Source organism: Brachyhypopomus gauderio, chromosome 16, assembly GCF_052324685.1.
Source record: "Brachyhypopomus gauderio isolate BG-103 chromosome 16, BGAUD_0.2, whole genome shotgun sequence".
NCBI classification, from domain to species: domain Eukaryota; kingdom Metazoa; phylum Chordata; class Actinopteri; order Gymnotiformes; family Hypopomidae; genus Brachyhypopomus; species Brachyhypopomus gauderio.
In genome coordinates, this window is record NC_135226.1 from 11,603,503 (window position 1) to 11,627,006 (window position 23,504).

A 23,504-nucleotide genomic window follows, 5' to 3' on the forward strand; every position below is an offset into this window, starting at 1 on the left:
AACCTTGTTTGGGTGGGTTTCAGCTTTCATATGAGTCATTTCTAAAACCAATGGATGAATTTAAAGTCAGGTTATAAGCTTTTGTTTCTACAACATGGATAAGCGACAGAACTTCTGTCAGAGACTGTAAATGTCTGAAGATGTAGTTATTTTTCTCATGTATAAATGAAGGCTGTGCCCAAAAATGCAGTGGCAGGATAGCAGACTATTTTGGTAAGTTTTTTGAAAGCATTTGCACTTCACTGAAGCTGTGTACATGACATTCAGTACTGCTTAAGATCCCGAGAGAACAGGACTGTCAAGGAACCATACAACACAAGTTTGTCATTACATCAAAAAATTTAATATGTTCTTCACAGAGAAGTCTGCAGTGTTATGTCTAGTTTGTACATGGGGGTTATGTGACACTCTGATCAGGTAATGATCACCAAGGAAATATCAATACCAAGCTGAGGATTCTCAGGGTTAGGCAGTTACGTACATAGGCTGATGTAGGTAAATGTATTTGTTCCAAACAAGCAGGAGTGAATTTACACTTACTGAATAAACTTACTTGGTTGAAGACTGTGGACAGCCACAATTTTAATCTGGTGTATCCCTGCTTTATTGGAATAAAAATGTGCCCTTAGCAGATAAAATTGCTTTATTCTGCAATAGAGCTTCAAAATGTAGGACTGTCTAAATCGTAAGAGGTGGAGAGCACTGAACAGTGTTCTGATCAAAATGCTATCGACAGCATATTGAGAACTATACATGCAGACCTCTCCTTCTTGTAACCATCAGTTAACCTCTAGGTACACAACACCAATGTCCTGTAAACTCCATTTGGAGAAGGCTGACATTCTGAAGTGAGGACACACAGCTCTAATAAACAGTTCAATGGAATAAGGTGCACCAAAACATCACAGACTTCATGCCAGGAAAAAGGAGTCTTTGACTTTGCACACTGAGTGTGCCGTCCCATCCGTCTAGAACCTCTCAAACGTGAACATGCCGACTTCTGCCTCAGAGAATGTCCTGCAGGAACACAGGGTCTCACTCAGGGCTGAAGCTTGCATTAAGGCATTATGGGTTTAATTTTAAGAATGTCAGTGCGTTACACATCGGCTTTTAATTGTCGCGGAGTGGGTCTTGTTTCGGTTGCTCACACGCAGCAGGTATGGTGCAGAAGGAGTGTCGTGTCTGTATTGCACACATAGCAGTCAACTTGTGATGACAATGTTCACTGTTTTGTATGCAATGTGTGCATGCATGCTTGTGTGTCCTCAGGGCATAGGTACAAGGTTCTCAGCAATCTCCAAGATGTACAGATTACAGAATCCTGATGGTTCATCACACTGCCGTGTCTCCAAGACAACCATCCTATAAAAACAATGAAAAGTTTTCATTATCTGTATGTATGTATATGTAGATCTGGGTATTTCTGTGCAGTTTTAACAACTGCAACTACAACAAGCTTTTTTTTTATTCCAAGTTCACATTTTCAAAATTCTTCAGTTAGCACACCATTTTGGATTCAGATGTAAAAAAAAAAATACATAGATTTGACATAATGCATTCAATGAACACAATCTTAAAAATGTGTATATTCATTTCTTAATTAAGGTAAAATACCTGTAAATCTGCATCTGTGAATCCAAATTTGCCAGTACAAATATTTAGGTCACAAAAACAGATTAAAAACCCTAGAAAATATATTGTATATAAAGATAAACTGAGCATTTAAAAATTATATACCACAGAACTATCATGGTACAGGCATTGTCCACTCCCTTCAAACGTGTTTATGTGCAGATTTGTCTTGTTTATGTCTTTGTATGTAGTGGGTGTGGTCCTGTGTTTGTGTGTGTTCATCCATCACACCTGTTACTTGTCTCATTATCGTTGTCTGTTGCACTGGTTCTTTGTTTATGTGTAGGTATTTAATGTGTGTCAAAGTTGTTCCTGTTGCTTGTGTTTGTCAGAGTTTGATCCCTGTTGTGTGATTCTGTCTCCACTTGTTCACTGTTTAAGCGCTATACGTGCTAGCGAAAATAAATGTATTTTTGTCAAAGCCACGGCTTGCGCCTGACATCTTTTCAAATCCCCTCATTACAAGAACAAATATCTATCAAATGAGTTGTATGGCATTTTGTATTTCACTAGTATTGTGTGGTCATAAAGCAGTTTCCATTTTATCCAAGGGTGGGCGAACATTTATGACATTTTACATGATCAGTACCTTCTTAATGGAATGGATGACAGGTATCTCCACATACACAATATTGCCAAAAGTATTCGCTCACCTTCCTTTACTCACATATGAGCTTACATGACATCCCATTCCTAATCCATAGGGTTCAATATGATGTTGGTCCACCCTTTGTAGCTAGAACAGCTTCAACTCTTCTGGGAAGGCTGCCCACAAGGTTTAGCAGTGTGTTTATAGGGATTTTTGACCATTCTTCCAGAAGCAGTATGAGGTTACATACTGATGTTGGACGAGAAGGCCTGGCTCTCAGTCTCCACTCTAATTCATCCAAAGATGTTCTATTGGATTGAGGTCAAGACTCTGTGCAGGCCTGTCAAGTTCATCCACACAAGACACTGCTTTCCATGTCTTTATGGACCTTGTCATGTTGGAAGAGAAAGGGGCCAGCTCCAAACTGTTCCCACAAAGTTGGAAGCATGGAATTGTTGTATGCTGAAGCATTCAGAATTCCTTTCACTAGAACTAAGAGGCCAAGCCCAGCTCCTGAAAAAACAACCCCACACCATAATCCCCACTCCACCAAACTTTACACCTGGCACAATGCAGTCAGACAGGTACTGTTCTCCTGGCAACCGCCAAACTCAGACTCATCCATCAGATTGCCAGATGGAGAAGCGCGATTCGTCACTCCAGAGAACGCGCCTCCACTGCTCTGAGTCCATTTGCGACATGCTTTACACCACTGCATCCGACACTGCATTGTACTTGGTGATGTATGGCTTGGATGCAGCTGCTCGACCATGGAAACCCATTCCATGAAGTTCTCTGTGCACTGTTCTTGAGCTAATCTGACGGCCACATGAAGTTTGAATGTCTGTAGTGATTGACTCTGCAGAAAGCTGGCGACCTCTTTGCACTATACGCTTCAGCATCCACTGACCCTGCGCCATCAGTTTATGTGGCTTTTCTCTTCGTGACTGAGTTGCTGTTGTTCCCAAACACTTCCATTTTCTTCTAATACAGCTGACAGTTGACTGTGGAATATTTAGGAGCGAGGAAATTTCATGACTGGATTTGTTGCACAGGTGTCATCCTATCACAGTTCCACACTGGAATTCACTGAGCTCATGAGAGCGACCCATTCTTTCACAAATGTTTGTAAAAACAGTCTGCATGCCTAGGTCCTTATTTTCATAGACCTGTGGCTATGGAAGTGATTGGAACACCTGATTCTGATAATTTGGATGGGTGAGCAAATACATTTGGCAATACAGTGTATCTATCAAAAAAAAAAAAAAAACAGTTTGTCGATATCTACAGAGAGGAATATTAGAATATGGTTGCAGTGCATAAACCTCATTGCAAAGATGAACACACATTCAAGTAATTTGTGTACAGAGATATTGAAAAGTAAGAATATATTTAACCATATTCTTGACAAGTGGGCAATCACTGATTTGGTGAATATAAAAATATCAAAAGCTAAGACCTTCATAATTGCCCGATGTCAACCTACAGTCGACTTTAGACTGAGACATTATCGATCTCCACCACTAGTATATCAAAACACCAACAAAAACTTCAGTAAGACTGCAGAACAGAAGTAAATTACTACTTAAAAGATTCACATAATGCAGTGCATACAGTATATTATGATATTCAGTGTGTCTACTGTGAAAATGAAAGTTGTTTAAATTTATTACATTATTGTGCGATATCCTTTTAACAAGAAATCTTTTATTTGGTGTTTGCAGTGATTTTTCAAGTTTGGTTAATTTGTTATGCAAAACTGTTTTGACCAAAAGAAAAAAAGTATTGCTAAAATGCTTGTTACCAGTTAACAGTGTTTGTTATTAAAACCAAAAATGTGTATGTGCATTTGCATGTGTACATGTGTGTGTGAACACAAATATTAATAGTTTAGTGTGGGAGCATCTGCCAGTGGTTTGTATGGCTGTACCTGTCTGAACCAATAACACGGAAGATTTTCTTGCGGTCTGTCTTCTCCTGTAGAATTTCTGAGAATATTTCTCCTCTTCGTTGCCAGCCATGCTTCCATATACCCAACAATGTGTCTTCAAAATATACTGCACACACACAGTAAATGTTATGTGGCTTTACATAATGAAAACAGTCCATATACTGTGTCTTCTGCCTGACCCTTAAATGAGGATTATAGTTCACAAATTCAACCTGATTGACAACATTTCCAGCATCAGGCCCAACTATGAGTCCTGGGAGCGAGGACAGTGATAACAGTGAGGATTACAGGAATGGGTCCTGTAATGTGACACCACAGAACAGTGATGGGCCATCTGGGACAGCCCACAACACCTTGATGAAAAATCTACATATGTAAACACGCTGCATATTTAAACACGCTGCATATGTAAACACGCTGCATAATCTCACTTGTTGCTGCTATTACTTTCTGTTATGAAGCTGATATTTCATGATATCTCACTAATTAGATACTGAGTTGTGATGTAAATGATAATTAAATAAATATAATTTATTTACAGCGGTAAATATTTAAATAGATGTTCGTTTTATTTTCCTGTCTATATCTCAGTGCAAAATTATAAAAATAATAATCCTGTGTTGTCATATACATCTACAATAGAAAATGTGTTATGTTTATTTCATTATCATTTCATTAACAACACAACTCAGAATCTATGAAATTCAATTCATTAGAGATATGGAATCTAAGCCTTTAGCTAGCTTGCTAAGTTGCTCCTTGTAACTAACACTACCTTTCCACCACTGAAATTTAAATAACATGTATGGCTGGATGCCTAAACATCACAGTAACATGACAAGGAACAGGTGAGATGAATGACGATGAATGATGAATGATGAAAACCAGAGGTGTCAATTACAGGTTCAGAAAGTAAAAGTCCTCAGCAGGACTTTGCTCAAGCTTGCTAGATTTTCTAATTAGTGCAATCCAGGTAAAATTAGTGGAATCAACACAATCCAGGAAGCCTGAGCAAAATCCTGGTGAGGACTATTACTTTCTGAACCTAGAATTGACACCTCTGAGGAAAACACGCGCTCATTCATACATGTAAACGCAAGCACGATCGAACATGAATGGATGTAAACACACACAGACACACCCTGAGGGAGGAGTCAGGGACTACACAGACACACCCGTGGGAGGAGTCAGGGGCTACACAGACACACCCGAGGGAGGAGTCAGGGGCTACACAGACACACCTGTGGGAGGAGTCAGAGGCTATACAGACACACCCATGGGAGGAGTCAGGGGCTACACAGACACACCTGTGGGAGGAGTCAGGGGTTACACAGACACACCCGTGGGAGGAATCAGGGGCTACACAGACACACCCGAGGGAGGAGTCAGGGGCTACACAGACACACATTTCAATCAGAAATCTGCCATCACACAGTCTCAGTACGAAAATTCCTAATATGACACGGTGACTATTGTGAAAGACAAAAATATTGTGTAGTGTGGGCCTGGCATTACAGTTTTAAGTAACATCCTTTTTAAGGTGTGTAGGACAAGGTACAGCTGTATAGCAATCACTGAAGTCTCTTACCTACTGTGTCTACTTGCAGGGCAAAGCTAATTTCTGCCTGCGATCTTTGAGTCCTGAGTGCCCCATCTAGGTTCACCATATATACTGTATCTGTTGAAACAAGATTCACAAAACCATTTGTTATAATAGTCCCAGCAAACTATATATTTATATTTCATGGCAATTGCACTCACCATGCCAGAGCAAAAATTACACAAAATAAATTTAGCGTGCTATTTCTTGTTCTTGGTTCTGTCTCAGGTAATGCTCAAGTCTTCAAAAAAGCTTAACAGATTTTCATCTGTGTACTTACTCTCAATTAGAACAAGGAGTGAGTTACCGTCCAGCTGATTGACCTGAACTCTCTCTGCACCATGGTTTTCTGACATGCATATACACACAAGCATACAAAGACACAATCACATCAAAACAATTTCTTAAATTTCTCTCTCTATCATTTCTGTTACTGTCAATAAAAAAACAACATGCAGGTGAACAGAGTCCAAATGTGATGCTGGAGATCTGTCATCATACATATCTCCAATACACACCTAATAAAGATACTATCATACACATACCACCTATTAAAGATACTATCATACACATACCACCTATTAAAGATACTATCATACACATACCACCTATTAACAATACTATCATACACAGACCACCTATTAAAGATACTATCATACACATACCACCTATTAAAGATACTATCATACACATACCACCTATTAACAATACTATCATACACATACCACCTATTAAAGATACTATCATACACATACCACCTATTAACAATACTATCATACACATACCACCTATTAACAATACTATCATACACATACCACCTAATAAAGATACTATCATACACATACCACCTAATAAAGATACTATCATACACATACCACCTATTAACAATACTATCATACACATACCACCTATTAAAGATACTATCATACACATACCACCTATTAACAATACTATCATACACATACCACCTATTAAAGATACTATCATACACATACCACCTATTAAAGATACTATCATACACATACCACCTATTAACAATACTATCATACACATACCACCTATTAACAATACTATCATACACATACCACCTAATAAAGATACTATCATACACATACCACCTATTAACAATACTATCATACACATACCACCTATTAACAATACTATCATACACATACCACCTATTAAAGATACTATCATACACATACCACCTATTAAAGATACTATCATACACATACCACCTATTAACAATACTATCATACACATACCACCTATTAACAATACTATCATACACATACCACCTAATAAAGATACTATCATACACATACCACCTAATAAAGATACTATCATACACATACCACCTATTAACAATACTATCATACACATACCACCTATTAACAATACTATCACACACATACCACCTATTAAAGATACTATCATACACATACCACCTATTAACAATACTATCATACACATACCACCTATTAACAATACTATCATACACATACCACCTATTAACAATACTATCATACACATACCACCTAATAAAGATACTATCATACACATACCACCTATTAAAGATACTATCATACACATACCACCTATTAACAATACTATCATACACATACCACCTATTAAAGATACTATCATACACATACCACCTATTAACAATACTATCATACACATACCACCTATTAAAGATACTATCATACACATACCACCTAATAAAGATACTATCATACACATACCACCTATTAAAGATACTATCATACACATACCACCTATTAACAATACTATCATACACATACCACCTATTAAAGATACTATCATACACATACCACCTATTAACAATACTATCATACACATACCACCTATTAAAGATACTATCATACACATACCACCTATTAAAGATACTATCATACACATACCACCTATTAAAGATACTATCATACACATACCACCTATTAACGATACTATCATACACATACCACCTATTAACGATACTATCATACACATACCACCTATTAAAGATACTATCATACACATACCACCTATTAAAGATACTATCATACACATACCACCTATTAACGATACTATCATACACATACCACCTATTAAAGATACTATCATACACATACCACCTATTAACAATACTATCATACACATACCACCTATTAACGATACAATCATACATATATCATCTATTACAGATACTACTGACAGTCTTAATGAACTGTGTTTGGGGCTTTAAAGTCACTATCTGTTATAGCAGACAGTGAACAAACAGCAGGAGAGGGCTGTAATGATATATGCAGGAATCCCACACTTCATTATACCAAATAAGCATCTGACAAAATGTTCCAAAAAACTGAGGAAGCAAACTCTGTGAAAACACAAATTTGTGCCATTCTCCAAGTGTTTGGATACAAGTCACACAGTAAGACATGGCTGTGTGTGTGTGCACGTTCGTATGTGTGTATGTCTTAGGCCACCATTAGATTTGATGTTTTATATTGTTGTATATTGTTGTGTATTACCAATGCATAAGTATATCTCAGTCTAGTCTTTTTATTAAAATATAGGAAATCTGTACACACAATTAAAAAGACAACTTTCAGAACAAAGTATTCTATATTCTAATAACAAAATGGTCTATATTCTGTATTTGTGTACAGTTACATAAGTATTTCAAAGTTGTATTGCAAGATCCCACTGGTTACAAATTACTAAGAATGCCTAGTCAGATTGCCTAACATGAGTCCAGCATCTGACCTTAACATTAAATTGCCTTTACAATGAAGGTCAACAGACTGTTAAAACTTGGATTAGAAATAAAAATTAATATTATTATGTAAAAGCAATACCAGTACCACGATATAGCTGGTATGAACTATTGTGAGGATTACTGTTGTTGTTACTTACCAAGACCAGTACTGGTGAACCAGGAGGTGTTGGAGTTTAGGTTGATGTTTTCTAAGCGAACAGGTTGTGAGGAGTTCGGACCCCGGCTGACCCCTATACACACCATTGGATACTCCTGTTCTGGCACTACCAACATCTCAAACACACGTAGTGGGCTTGGCAGCGGGAAGTCAAAGTTCTGTTGGTGGCAAACACAACATGGGAGAGCATGTCACCAAAGAGGAGGTTTAGCATGCTAACACCTTAAGCCTCATTTATGTTAGGTGAGCTTCATTATGCTTCACTTGTGACCATTGTTTAAAATGAAGAGCTATTAACAACATCACAAAATGCTCTGCGGTAGCGGTATCTCTAATACAATACCACTATGTCCGATACCACAGTTACCACAGTTAGTTCAACTTTTTTTGACTCACTGGCACACTTCCTTGTAGAGTTAATTCAGGGTTGAAAGTTAAAAATTTGCAGTCTAAAATTTGAGGATATTGTGGAAAATGTTCAGAATGATATAAAGAAATTTTACACGCTACTAACGACCAAATCACCACCAGAAACAATTCATACATTCAATCAGGTGTGTCCAAACCTTTCACTGGTACTGTATGAGGAGATTAAGTAAGAAAATATGACTCATGGACTATTAAAAAATGAAAATCTTTTCCAACTAAAATGGAAATCACTTGTTGCAATGCATGATGGGGAACCCAGAACTAAATGCTCCAAACTGACTATATATGTTCATAGTGCAACATTAGTATGTTAAGACTTTTTAAGACAAGTATCAGCAAACAAACTGGATATAACTAAAGAAACTGTGGTTCAGGTAAACATCACTAACCTTTATGAGCATGAACTTGTGCATTGGCTCGTACCATTGCAGGAGGAACACACTAGACTCCAGTGCACCACACAGGAACACACAATCTCGCTGGATATTATGGGCTAGGGTCCCAGAAAGTAATAGGCATTAAATTATTTTCAGTTATGATAATGATCTCTAAGAGATTTAGAGTCGCCTAGATTTGAGTTAAAGAGATTTAAAGCAGAATTATTCTACGTGCGTATCCCTGAAGAGAGATAAATGTAAAACAATACCCGCACACAAAATGCTACATTTCTATATATTTCTAAATATTCATGTTTTTTATGGAATACGGGTTTAATGGATACAGGTTTGACTTAAAATGTCTCAGCAGTGAAACGTTCATTTGAGACTGGTCTCTCTCACCGGCTGTGCAGGCTCTGCACCCCTTGGTGTCTGGAATTTTTGTGGTGATAGCGAACTTTCTGTTGAAAAAAGAAAAAAGATTAAGTGAATATTGTTGTTATAGTGTAGTGGTAGGTTAATGGGAATGCAGTAGTGTGTGCATGAGTGTGCATGTGTGTGTGCAGTGTGTGCACGAGCGTGCATGCGTGTGTGCAGTGCGTGCATGCGTGTGCATGCATAAGTCCAAACACTGTGGGTAAATGCAGGTTTGCAAGACATAGCATCTTTGTAGGTCAAGTGCAATGCTGGAGTTCTACTGAAAGTCCTGGAGACTGTGTGGTTTCTCCATTTGCAGGCTCAGCAGAGCAATGGCTATGATGCTAAACTATCTGCGTGTTCTGTTCTGCTTGTGCACTGGGGACACTCTCAGTGTGCACAGTATCTGCTTCAGAACCAAAAAGAGACCATTGATATGAGACTGTGTGTGCATTTGCAGTAGTTACCTGGGCAACAACCTGTGCGTTGGCAGAGCAACCATTCGATGCTCTTTTTGAGCCTGTCCGTACAGCTCCTTTAAAAAGTGTGAATGCAGCTGAGAGGACTTGCCTAAAATACACACATACAATACAGTCAGTTAGTGTCCTTGTACTGTGTTTACACAGGAATAATACAGAGCTTTTACAATTTCCGCTTCATTTACGACTTAGCTTACCAGGTTAACATATTTGAACATAAGCAGTAAACAAATTCCTTACCCAGCAGTTTCAGTGTAAGAGTTACTAAGCCTTTTTACTGCATGCCCTTCTAGCATCTTCTAAACATACAAAGGTCTTCTCTCACACCTCTCCCACACGTCTCCCACACGTCTCCCACACGTCTCCCACACGTCTCCCACACTTCTCCCACACCTCTCCCACACCTCTCCCACACTTCTCCCACACTTCTCCCACACGTCTCCCACACGTCTCCCACACGTCTCCCACACTTCTCCCACACGTCTCCCACACTTCTCCCACACGTCTCCCACACGTCTCCCACACTTCTCCCACACGTCTCCCACACTTCTCCCACACGTCTCCCACACTTCTCCCACACCTCTCCCACACTTCTCCCACACTTCTCCCACACTTCTCCCACACTTCTCCCACACTTCTCCCACACGTCTCCCACACTTCTCCCACACGTCTCCCACACGTCTCCCACACTTCTCCCACACTTCTCCCACACTTCTCCCAACATGTCGTGAGCGATACAGCAATGCCAACCTGGCTCTACCGCTATACTCCTCAGCACACAGAGATATGTACACAGATATATCAGCCAGTCATGTATATCTATCAGAGCACAACCTTCATACTGTGATGTTTGCTTCACTTATTTGATAAGTATCCATTGTTTATTATGTGTCACGGTGGGCCAGCCTGGACGCCACCAGAGGGTGCGCACACGCACCCCTTCTCTCACACGCATACCCACAGCCACACAGGACACACCCTCTCATTTCTGGACACTCCTCCTGTGTCAGTCACCTGAATACTAACACCTGCACTAATCAGTTCAGGGTTGTATTTATTCCCACAGGTCGCGCTGTCCAGCACTGCACATTCAGCCTGCACCCTCACCTCTCGTCGTGGGACACCTAGCCCTGTCTGCTGGACTATCATTGCCCGTTTGCTTCTCGTTGCCCTTTTCTTCTTTTGTTTTGCATATTGAGTCGTTTCTGCCTTGTGGCCTGTTGGTTTGTTATCATGGATAATAAAACCTGTCATTCTCAGCCCATGCCTGCGGCTGCTTCTGTCTCGACATCCCAGACATCACATTATGCCCTTCATTAATTGTTCATTACTGACTTGCATTGTTCATCATAATCAATTATCCTTCCTCAAGCATCAATTATCAATTATCCTTTATCTTGTGGTTAGTATTGAATATGTATGAACCAAGGCCTGCCCCTTTGTTAAAAGTGTGACTCACTAGAGAGGTCGGGAGGGAGGGCGAAAGTTTCATTTTGTAAATTATAATATAATGATTATTATTATCGTATAGTTTTTATGATGTTATTCTTAAAATTAATTTTATTATATATATATATATATATATATATATATATATATATATATATATATATATATATATATATATATATGTTCTTTAAAAAATTAAGAAATACATCTTCACAGCTCAAATCAAGAAAATTTGCTTGGCTGTGTTTTGTTGTGTTTTGCTGTGTTGAACCTTCATTGTGCGGCCAGCAGTGAATGTTTCATCAACACCAGGACAGATTCTTTCCTTTGAAAAGCCTGGAAGGCTAAAACACTAACAAAGCCAGATCCAAAAATCCTCATTTTGTTTTATTTATTTCTTGTAAGGACCTTCTAGATCCACTTCAATGTAATTTTTCTGTTAATCAGAGTGGTGCCCCAATGAATATTATCAAGCAATTTATTAAAGTGCTTAAGTTTACACCCCACACCTCAGTCACCCTGGCTCCACCGTCAGTCACCCTGGCTGTACCCCACACCTTATTCACCATGGCAGTCACCCTGGCTCTACCCCACACCTCAGTCACCCTGGCTCTACCCAACACCTCAGTCACACTGGCCGTACCCCACACCTTATTCACCATGGCAGTCACCCTGGCTCTACCCAACACCTCAGTCACCCTGGCTGTACCCCACACCTTATTCACCATGGCAGTCACCCTGGCCGTACCCCACACCTCAGTTACCCTGGCTCTACCCCACACCTCAGTCACCCTGGCCGTACCCCACACCTCAGTCACCCTGGCTCTACCCAACACCTCAGTCACACTGGCCGTACCCCACACCTTATTCACCATGGCAGTCACCCTGGCTCTACCCAACACCTCAGTCACCCTGGCTGTACCCCACACCTTATTCACCATGGCAGTCACCCTGGCCGTACCCCACACCTCAGTTACCCTGGCTCTACCCCACACCTCAGTCACCCTGGCCGTACCCCACACCTCAGTCACCCTGGCTCTACCCAACACCTCAGTCACCCTGGCCGTACCCCACACCTCAGTCACCCTGGCTCTACCCAACACCTCAGTCACCCTGGCCCTACCCAACACCTCAGTCACCCTGGCTCTACCCCACACCTCAGTCACCCTGGCCGTACCCCACACCTCAGTCACCCTGGCCGTACCCCACACCTCAGTCACCCTGGCTCTACCCAACACCTCAGTCACCCTGGCTTTACCCAACACCTCAGTCACCCTGGCCGTACCCCACACCTCAGTCACCCTGGCTCTACCCAACACCTCAGTCACCCTGGCTCTACCCAACACCTCAGTCACCCTGGCTCTACCCAACACCTCAGTCACTCTGGCCGTACCCCACACCTCAGTCACCTCAGTAACCCTGGCTTAGTCACCTTGTGTTAAGTCACACCCCAATCAGAATTTGTCCTCCGCATTTACCCATTTGTGCAGTGAGCCCACACACACATACACTAGTGATCATAAGAGGCTGTGGTACACACATGCACAGTGCGGTGCTCCCAGGGAGCAGTTGGGGTTAAGTGCCTTGCTCAAGGGCACGTCAGGCATGGCCTAGGGACTGGGAATTGAACCTACAACCCTCTGGTCACAAGACTTGTGACTGACACCTTGACACCACAGATAACTATAATGGACTGTTACTTTTCTATTTACCGAATTTGTATTGGAACAAATGTTTATTTTTAGAGTAGCTTAACTGTACCTGATATGGACATTAAGACGTTACTGATGGTGTACACCCATGTGCACTTCCCTGGAAAAAGCTTCAGTAAAAGAAAGGAGAATACATAGCACAGAAAGAGAGTGAGAGTGAGAAATCTTAGATCATGACCTGCTGAAAAGGTAGATCTGAATATTCTTCAACTTCAACTACTGAAACAATTTTTAAGATGAAAACACTATATATTAGAAATTCATTTTAAATATAATTTTCATAAACATCTTCATATTACCACAAACTCGTGCAGGCCAAAGTGTCCACCAAAAGAATTTACAGCAGCATCTCACTCACCAGCTCCATAGTGGCTTCAGAACCGTTCAGATTCAGTGTAAAAATCCCTTCATCAGAACCCACAATTAAGTGGTGGTCTGGAGACAAAAAGATAAAGAGATTTTTTAAAAAAGTGAGATATAAAGAAAGAGAACAGCAAGCAAGTCAGAGACGGTAAATCATAGCAGACATAGAAAGAGTATGTGGAAAAACAAGTTATGGAGGGTTTTTCTCTGACACAGTTAACAGAGCCATCTACAATCTTCAAAGCCATCTTAAAGCCATCTACAATCATTAGAGTTAACATCTCCAACTTGTGGAACTGTAACTCATCTGGTAGTGCATGTTGCTAGCAACACCAAGGTCAGTGTTTACACAGTACATGTACTGACAATGTATTTGCTCTTGATTTAAAAATAAATGTTTTACCCTTGGTGATGGGGTGATCCCACGTTGTAGAACAGTTGACTTTTAAAGGACAGCCATGAAAGACTTTTCTAAAAATGATCTGACGAGTAAGTGTGTGGCGTTTAGTTGGATTAAACTGCCGTTATATATTGACTTTTACAAAATATGGATATTTCATGTTCGTCTTATATTTCAGGGAACTCGTGTCATACCGGAGGTTTCCTTGGAAGTGAACCGAGGCATTCAGTTGGGTCCTGCAGAAATAAAGGTCTGCTTACAGAATCTCACATGTGTTGTGTAGTACAAGACTATCACAGACTCCCATTTGGGAGAGGTATAGCTTTGGTATATGTATTACAGCAGTTTCAACCAGTTACTACCAGTGTCCTTCATCAAGCATAAAGGATTTATATACCATAGAATGCTATTTATATACTATAGTCACTATAGTGTAACCACAGGAAAATGATTGACATTCACAAAATGACACATCTTCCCCCTCATTTTGTCACTGTAGGTAATATAATAAATGTGTATCATTTATCTCATCTCCTGGTAAAAATAAAAAAATAATAAAAATATGGTATGTTGCAATAATATATAGTAAGATATAGTCTAAGAAAACAAATGACATGTTGGTGGTGATGGTACGTGTTTGATGGAGTCAGTACCTTAGGAGGCTGGCGACGCCTTCTGTCTTTGGGTGGTAGAACAGGAGGCTGATCTGGTAAGGGGTCTGTCCTGAAGCTTGAAAATGTGGATGGGTCTAACACACACACACACACACACACACACACACACACACATATATATATATATATATATATATATACCGTATATATTATATGTAGGGGGCAGGCATGGTCTGGTGGTTAGGGAACCGGTTTTCTGACCGAAGGGTCACATGGTTCAGCTCTGGGCACATGTACTATGAATAAGAGCGTCTGCTAAATGCCATAAATGTAAATGTACTAGCATATATGGGAGAGTGTGTGTTTGTGGAATGTGTTTTTCACCTGAGTTGACATTGCGTATAGAGCGTGGGCGTGGGACCGGCCGAGGACGTGCTTGTGTTCCACTGCAGGTTCTGAGAAGAGGAGAGGGTGCTTGGAGACTCGGGGGTTTGCTCCTGTCGTCCTCTGCAGCCATACTTTCCTCTGAACTGCTGCGGATCTTCGGCTGATCACACACACACACACACAGCTATTTGGATTCTACAAGAATTAGTTGTAGGTATGTTTGTTATATATTATTATTTACCTAGAAAATTTCACATTTTGGATGATTTAACCAGAGATTCTTTTAAAGAGCATATAGTTAAGTGTAGTTCTATGTAGCACGTGTGGAGCATGTGTAGATCCCCACCTTAGGAGGAAGTGGAGGAGGAACGTCAGGAGCAGGCAATGTACTGTGCAGACAGACAGAAACAACAAGATGAATTAAAGGAAAAGATGGATAGAAGAGGGATAATCAGGTTCTAATTAGAATTTGTGTGTGTCTGTGTGTGTGTGTGTGTGTGTGTATGTGTGTGTGTGTGTGTGTGTGTGTGTGTGTGTATGTGTGTGTGTGTGTGTGTGTGTGTGTGTGTGTGTGTGTGTGTGTGTGTGTGTGTGTGTGTGTGTGTGTGTGTGTGTGTGTATGCACATGGATAGGGCACATACCTGGTGAACTGAGCAGGTCTGTGGAACAAAAAAAGACCAGAAACTGTTATTCATCACAAACTGTGATGAGGACAGTCACATTTTGTTTCATTTTAATTGACAAAACTGGTGTTTCAGGGTGAAACTGCCCTTCTCATTGATGTGATAAGCCTATAGAGCACACTATCGGTAACATAATAAAGCACCTAAATAATTTATGAAATGTTAAGACATTTTGCACAACAGAATGAACCCAACAACAGTAGAGGGCAGCAGAGTAGTGATACCAATCATATTAGCCAATAGTCTGTTTCTAGATATAGGAACATTGATTAGCAAAAAAGGGTAAACAATGCAATACACTTGATGACTTTTATAAAGAGCCTAAATCTGATGCAGCTAATGAATAGTTTGAGAAGTATTATGGATCAAGCAGTAACTGTCTGAGTAATTCTTCTCCAGATTCAACCCTAACGTATTTGCATTTGGGAGATGTTTCAAATGGTTACTCAGAAACCACTTTTTTTCTGTTCCTTGCTGCACCAAAGAGCAATACGTCATGAAAAAGGACATTTCCTGCTTGCACCAATTAAAAATATGACTGAGAAACACGTTCAGTCAAGAAAGGCCATTAGACATTGCAGTACTGAATACTGAGCTGGCAATTCAAGTGGACTTATGAAAAACAGTCATTGTATATCAACCCATTTCTGTATGTACAGGATAGGGCATTGATAGGACATTGTTTGTCCTTTGATTTAGATAAAAAAACTGTCATTATATTTTACTGATATACTCATAAAAACCAAAATGTTGTGTTGGGTTTTATTGTGTTTGTGGTTTTCCTTTTTTAATTATTATTATATTTTTGGCTTCCCCCAACAAAAGTGTGAACATATGAAAGTTGACACACTTTGCTCGAGGTTTAACTGTTCCTTTAGCTTTGATGCTTTATAAAATGACTAAGCAAACTTTAAAACGAAGGTATGTTACAGAATTATTTAGTAATGGCTGAACAGAAAAGAAGCAATCCTGTTACAACATTGTATACATAATAAAATGTTCATTAGAGTTGCTAACATTGCAGTAAAGTTAGCTGGTAGTAGTCAGAAGTTACTGTTGATAGTAGTGTGATTGTACAATAAAGCTAATAGTAGTAGCATAAAAACTGTAACTTCCAAATAACACCTATATTTATATTTTAGATATATCGTTGCATCTTTTTAAAAATATTTGATATATATATAATTCTTACATTTCCACATCATCATAGTCATCATCTGAGTCCATGCTCGCTTCTCTGTCAAAAATAAGACATACATGTAGGCTTTTATTATGTATACATTTCAAAAGGGGGGGGGGGGGGGGGGGGGGGGGGGGGGGGGATGTTGTATGTATTTTGTCTCATCACCACAGCAAAACATAGCTCCAAAAATGCGGTGGGGTGGCAGTATATAGATGGCAGTCATGGCCTGGTGGTTAGGGAACTGGTCTTGTGACCAGAGGGTCGTGGGTTCGATTCCCAGACCTGAGGCCATGACTGAGGTGCCCCTGAGCAAGGCCCTTAACTTTCAATTGCTCACTTGTATAAAAATGAGATAAAAATGTAAGTTGCTCTGGATAAGGGTGTCTGCCATAAATGTGTATGTTTGGCCATGTTTGTTTATTTCCATTCATGTTCCATTGTGGTGTGTGTGTGTGTGTGTGTGTTGTTCATATCACCTGTCCATACATTAGAACCACGCCCCTTACCTGGCTGGGTTTTTGGGTGGAGTGTCTGGAGAACCCACCCACTGACATCTAAATGAGGGCTGCAACTACATGGAGAAATTGTATATAAAATATAATTCATTATGTAACTATACTACATAATATTGTTCTTAATCTAAGCACACAAACTGATATCCCAAACTTGACCTTTACTCTGCCTCTCTGGGTGACACTAACCCTCACTATGTTGTAGAAACAAATTTTTTTACTGTAGGTCTAATCATAAAGCTTACCATGTCCATAATTTGAAAAACATGTTTGGTCTCTGTTATGATTAAAAATACACTATACACTGTTGTGTTAAAAACACACACCGTTGCATCTGGGGACTCCTGCTTTTGCCGTACTGGTCTCTGTGTGTATATTTGATCCACTGAAATAGAAAGCATGGTTCAGTATGACGGAGGGAGGGAGTAGAGAACAGGAGAGTGATGGTAATAAACAGGAAAGCTAAAGAAATACAGAGATGGAGAGAGATTGTTGTGAGCATAGCTTACAGCTGATGTCAGAGTTGGTTCTCTCTGCCTGGTTGTGGCGGTTGATGGAGTGAATTCTCCTGAGAGAGTTTGGTGCTACCTGTGACATCATACATACAAACAGAAGGCAGCTGCTTTACAGGCCAGAAATGAAATCTGTTACATATCTGTTACATGATTCCAAAACTCATTCTTTTATAAATTAAGTAATATTTAGTTTGAACTGTGCGTACATCATACATATGTATCTGTGTGTGAGGGATACCTCAATGTCTTCATCATCTGGTTGTAAACATTCTTTGAGTTTTTCAGGATGCCTCAGTTTCTCCAGCAGTTCGAGAGTTAACTCTTGTCTCAGAGACGGCTGAGCCACAAACAAGTGCTGAAAGAGAGAGAGAATTAAAGCCTGCGAATTTTCCCCTTTTTACCCACAGTGTATATGTGTGGGTGGGTGGGTGTGTATCGGTGTGTGTATGGGTGTGTGTGTGTGTGTATGTGTGAGTGTGAGTGTGTGAGTCTGAGTGTGAGTGAGTGTGTATACTCACTGTAAGCATCTTCTTAGCACTTGGCCTTTTTTTGGGGTTCCTGATGAGCATTGACTTCACAAAATTATAAAAGATTTGAGACCTGAAACACAAAATATTGAACAGTGTTACTGCAAGAAAAATGTTTGTTAACAGCAAAATACCTATACCCATGAATCTAGCCTTAAAGATGATTTAGTCAATTTCCACCCTTTTCTTACTAATTGAAATAGTCCAAGACATGCAAAACATAATGCAAAAGTTATTATTCGTTAGGTCCCTAATAAATCTGTTTGAAAAATTGCATTCTGGCATGAAATCTGGTTTTGTGTTTATATTGATCTCCCATTAAGCAGGGCTTACGGTGTTAGATTGCAGTGGTCTTATAAGACATGCTACATGTCTTAGGCTGATTGACATGCAGTGTGTGTCCTGTGTGGTCCTCACATTATGCTCTGGTATACTGAGGATGCTGGAAACCGGGAGCAGCTGCTGCATTTATTCACATGCAACTAGTTTCAGGACCTCAGAACCTCAGCACGTCTATCTCAGCTCCCCTCATACTCACAACCGAGACTACATCACTTCCTGTAAATCATGCTCTGCATATTACTAGTCCTGTACTAGACCGTAGCATAGCCAGTAAACATCCATTACACTTATACATTCAGTGTGAACCTGACTTTGATCACTTTGTGAGACACTCTTCAAGGCCCCATTGCTCTACCCTCATCTCCATCTGTTTGGTTAAGAAAACATGGCAGAGTCTAATGAGCATTAAGGGAACTAATGTGTGGTATTTGAGTTCTCTTATGAAAGTACTGTTTCAACAAGAGTAAAAAGTAAAAGCAGCAGGAAGCTCACTAAACTGAAAGCAGCAGAAAGCTCACGAAAATAAAAGTAACAGGAAGCTCATTAAAATAAAAGCCACAGGAAGGTCACTGAAATGAAAGCAGCAAGAAGCTCACTGAAATGAAAGCAGCAGGAAGCTCACTAAAATGAAAGCAGCAGAACACTCACTAAAATAAAAGCAGCCAGAAGCTCACTAAAATAAAAGCAGTAGGAAGCTCACTAAAATAAAAGCAGCCAGAAGCTCACTAAAATAAAAGCAGCCAGAATCTCACTAAAATAAAAGCCGCTGGAAGCTCACTAAAATGAAAGCAGCAGAACGCTCACTAAAATAAAAGTTGCAGGACATTCATTAATAATAAAAGCAGCAGGAAGCTCACTAAAATAAAAAGTAACAGGATGCTCACTAAAATATACTCATTATCACTCATTATAACAACAAAAGCAATAAAAACTTCTCCTACCACTTGGACTTCTCTTTTAGTTTGGGAGGCTGGTATCCACTCTTAGACATGAGAAATAACACCCTGAAAATGCATAATCAACAATTACATCTCAGTCAGGCAGTACTTCATATATACAGACAAAGCAATACATTCTAAACATCTGAATACATACTAAACATCTCAAACAGAAGTGCTGTTCTTTTGATCTCCGCCTGTAAAAACTGTAGTTACGGGCTATTGTAGCCCAACTTTAACTTAATATGTATGTGCTGCAACTGTCTATTACAACAGAATGCAACTAAATAAAATGTTTTTGAAATTGTGTGTAAACTAACTGTTTTCATGCAAAAAATGCAAAACAGAGTACTCATGTTTCCTTTTAACATACATTGGTTTGTAAGCCAAACACTTGTTTTAAGGATTTCTTTCCCAGTGAACAAATTTGTAGTTTTTACCAGTGTGCTATTTTATTGAAGGTTGTAAGAACACTTTACAAACCTTGAATATCCCTCTAACAGAAAGATGAACATAAAGTTTGGCTGGGCTGAGAAGTGGCAGATGAGAGAAGACAGTCTCATCAGACATGTGATTTAGATGGTAATGCTTGTGTGGAACAATGTGGAACAATGGTTCCTGTGTGTGTGTGTGTGTGTGTGTGTGTGTGTGTGTGTGTGTGTGTGGGGGGGGGGGGGGGGGGGGGGGACTGAGAGGAAAAACTGTCAGAGTGCCATCTGTGTGTTTGTGAATCACACATGCATTGCCATTACCTCAGTGGATGAACATCGAACAGTGGTGGTTGCAGTTCGGCAAGCTCAATAGCTGTGATGCCAACAGACCAAATGTCACACAACTCATTATAACCCCCTTTGATCTCCACTGCTGCCACTTCTGGTGCCATCCTGTGGAAGAAAGCAGGAACTAGGGTTGTCATGATATCAGGTTTTCACCACATGATTATTGTGGTAATACAAAAATCACGATAATGATATCTGTATAACTGTATAAAAGCATAAGAAAATTAAGAATAACACTTTTTGATGTGTGGGGATCAGTCCAAACATTTTAAGTATATCCAAGTGCTTTGATCTTCTCAGTTAGCCTTACCAATATGGTGTCCCTATGAAAGACATTCGACGTGCAAATGTAGCAGTTATCTGAGCTGAGATTCCAAAGTCCGCTAGAAAAATCAGGAGAAAGGAAAAAAAAAGCGCATGAGTTTCTCAGAAGTTTTAATCACATCTTAACAATGTTTGCTCAGGCGGTAAAGCAGAATTCCCCATCAAAGCTATTTTCAGCTACACGCTCACTGGACCATCTGAATCTGAACACGGCTCGTCACCCTTCACCTAGACTCACCCAGCTTCACTTCACCCAGGTCATTCAGGAGAATATTCGCACCCTGAAACAGACAAGGTCACTTTCAAACCGGAAGATCTGGGTCTTTGAGATTCCAAATAACCTTCCACCCTAAAATCTATATTTAACTGCAATATACTCCAAGAAAAATGTGCAATATTAAAATACTTGTCTAATGCAGACAAGCAGAAATATGAAGATTATATTTTAGTGTTGCACTGTATTCTTCAAAAGTAATGATATAACAAATGAACAACAAATACTGAAATTCATATTGCAGCATTAACATTTACCTTTATGTCTCTGTGTATCTTCTTCTGACCATGCAGGTAATCTAACCCCTGTTAAAGACAGAGAGCTAATCAGTTGACCTCAAACCATTTTCTGCCTTTCAAATTTTAATCATTGTGGTTATATGAAAAAGGGGGACAGATCTCTAATGAGTAGATCTGCTGAAATATCAGTGATCTCCTCTGATTGGTCTACAGCTCTGAGTGAGTTCACCCTAGGGTATTTGTTTGAATTTTGTCTGTGTTTGAAGAGTGTGAGCTTACTTGTAGCATCTCACGACACACATATGCTATCTGCTGCTCTGAGAGAGGACCCGTTACTGGCACAGAGAAGGAAATAAAGATTGGGCATGAGTAAAGGTAATGATAAAGGTATAAGGTGAGCTTTCCAACAAAAAATATACATTGTAACATGCCAGTCACTATCATTTAAAATTCACAGGTATTAGTTTTCCATTATAAGATACTTTTGCTTAAAGGGTATTTGAAAAATGAGACATGTAGCTTCCAGACGTTTCCAGAGATGTTTCCAGAGAAACAGGATGTTTTGGACAGAGGTCCTTTATCAGCTGTGCAAGCAAAGTGCTTCTGATTTAATAGAAGGAAGAACCAGTATATTTATGAAAACATAGATGTTTAAATCAACACATTCATGGGGTTCTAAAGTTCCAAGAGTGTAGATCAGTTCATTTTCTTTCCATCCATCCATCCATTTTCATCTGCTTATCCGGGGGCAGTAGCCTAGGCAAAGAGGCCCAGGTTTCCCTCTCCCCTGCCACCTCTTCTAGCTTTTCTGGGAGTATACCGAGGCGTTCCCAGGACAGCTGAGAGATATAATCTCTCTAGTGTGTCCTGGGTCTTCCTGGTGTCTCCTCCCAGTTGGACATGCTCGGAGCCCCTCAGCAGGGAGGCATCCAGACTAGATGCCCAAACCACCTCAACTGGCTTCTCTCTACATGGAGGAGCAGTGACTCTACTCCGAGCCTCTACCAGATGATCGTACTCTGTACCTTATCTCTAAGGGAGAGCCTGGACACCCTGCAGAGAAAACTCATTTCAGCCACTTGTATTCACAATCTCATTCTTTCGGTCACTACCCAGAGCTCATGACCATAGGTAAGAGTCAGAACGTCGATTGACCAGTAAATCTCTTCACCGCAACGGTCCGGTACAGTGTCCGCAATACTGCAGCCAACGCATCGATCCACCTGTCCATTTCTCGATCCATCCTTCTCTCACTCGTGAACAACAACGCGATACTTGAACTCCTCCAGTTGAGGCAAGGACTCACTCCTGACCCAGAGAGGGCACTCCACCCTTGTCCGACTGAGTACCATGGTCTCAGTTTTAGATGTGCTGATTCTCATCCTGACCATCTCGCACTCGGTTCAAACTGGTCCAATGAGAGCTGCAGGTCCTGGCCCGATGATGCCAACAGGACCACATCATCCGCAAACAGGAGACGTGGAATCCTGAGGCCACCAAACCAAATCCCCTCTGCCACTTGGCTATGGCAAGAAACTGTGTCCATAAAAGTTGTGAATATAACATTTTTATCAACAAATTCAAAAAAGAGGTTGTTCCATTTTAGTACCCATACTGACTCCTCTTATTTGTAGTACTTGGAGTCCAAAAGTGAAGCAGTTCAGATTCAACACAAGTTCAGCCAGAATCTCTGTAGGAGGGATCTTCTCGGCTCTTGCATTAAGAAAATGTTTTAAAGCTCTCAAACCATTGTTCTGCCTATAAGTGGTGTCAGAAAGCTGGTTGATTGCTTCCTTCTTATAAAGGTCTTTTCTCCAGACACCAGCAGCTCCACCTTTATCAGCTGGTT

At 40.1% G+C, this 23,504-nt stretch overlaps 1 protein-coding gene across 2 annotated transcripts in view; it reads right to left on the bottom strand.

Annotated features, from left to right (window-relative positions):
• Nucleotides 1–320: 320 nt before the first annotated feature.
• The window catches only part of map4k1 (mitogen-activated protein kinase kinase kinase kinase 1), a 33,808-nt gene continuing 10,624 nt past the window's right edge, over nt 321–23,504 (bottom strand). Inside the window, exons 5-32 of one of the 2 annotated variants that reach the window (XM_076976387.1) lie at nt 21,935–21,990; nt 21,674–21,721; nt 21,381–21,423; nt 21,129–21,201; nt 20,792–20,923; nt 20,043–20,105; nt 18,751–18,832; nt 18,471–18,587; nt 18,227–18,305; nt 18,044–18,102; nt 17,712–17,776; nt 17,215–17,259; nt 15,981–15,998; nt 15,685–15,727; nt 15,336–15,498; nt 14,991–15,085; nt 14,532–14,573; nt 14,341–14,419; nt 13,933–14,009; nt 13,624–13,684; nt 10,402–10,504; nt 9,920–9,978; nt 9,530–9,633; nt 8,692–8,869; nt 6,053–6,121; nt 5,761–5,850; nt 4,152–4,278; nt 321–1,362 (exon numbers count right to left, since the gene is read on the bottom strand). In XM_076976387.1, the coding sequence (XP_076832502.1) occupies nt 1,266–1,362; nt 4,152–4,278; nt 5,761–5,850; nt 6,053–6,121; nt 8,692–8,869; nt 9,530–9,633; nt 9,920–9,978; nt 10,402–10,504; nt 13,624–13,684; nt 13,933–14,009; nt 14,341–14,419; nt 14,532–14,573; nt 14,991–15,085; nt 15,336–15,498; nt 15,685–15,727; nt 15,981–15,998; nt 17,215–17,259; nt 17,712–17,776; nt 18,044–18,102; nt 18,227–18,305; nt 18,471–18,587; nt 18,751–18,832; nt 20,043–20,105; nt 20,792–20,923; nt 21,129–21,201; nt 21,381–21,423; nt 21,674–21,721; nt 21,935–21,990 (2,267 nt within the window). In that variant the 3' untranslated portion in view covers nt 321–1,265. Of the gene's footprint in view, nt 1,363–4,151; nt 4,279–5,760; nt 5,851–6,052; nt 6,122–8,691; nt 8,870–9,246; nt 9,290–9,529; nt 9,634–9,861; nt 9,979–10,401; nt 10,505–13,623; nt 13,685–13,932; nt 14,010–14,340; nt 14,420–14,531; nt 14,574–14,990; nt 15,086–15,335; nt 15,499–15,684; nt 15,728–15,980; nt 15,999–17,214; nt 17,260–17,711; nt 17,777–18,043; nt 18,103–18,226; nt 18,306–18,470; nt 18,588–18,750; nt 18,833–20,042; nt 20,106–20,791; nt 20,924–21,128; nt 21,202–21,380; nt 21,424–21,673; nt 21,722–21,934; nt 21,991–23,504 lie in introns of those variants that run through there. The other variant, XM_076976388.1, reaches the window with a different exon arrangement.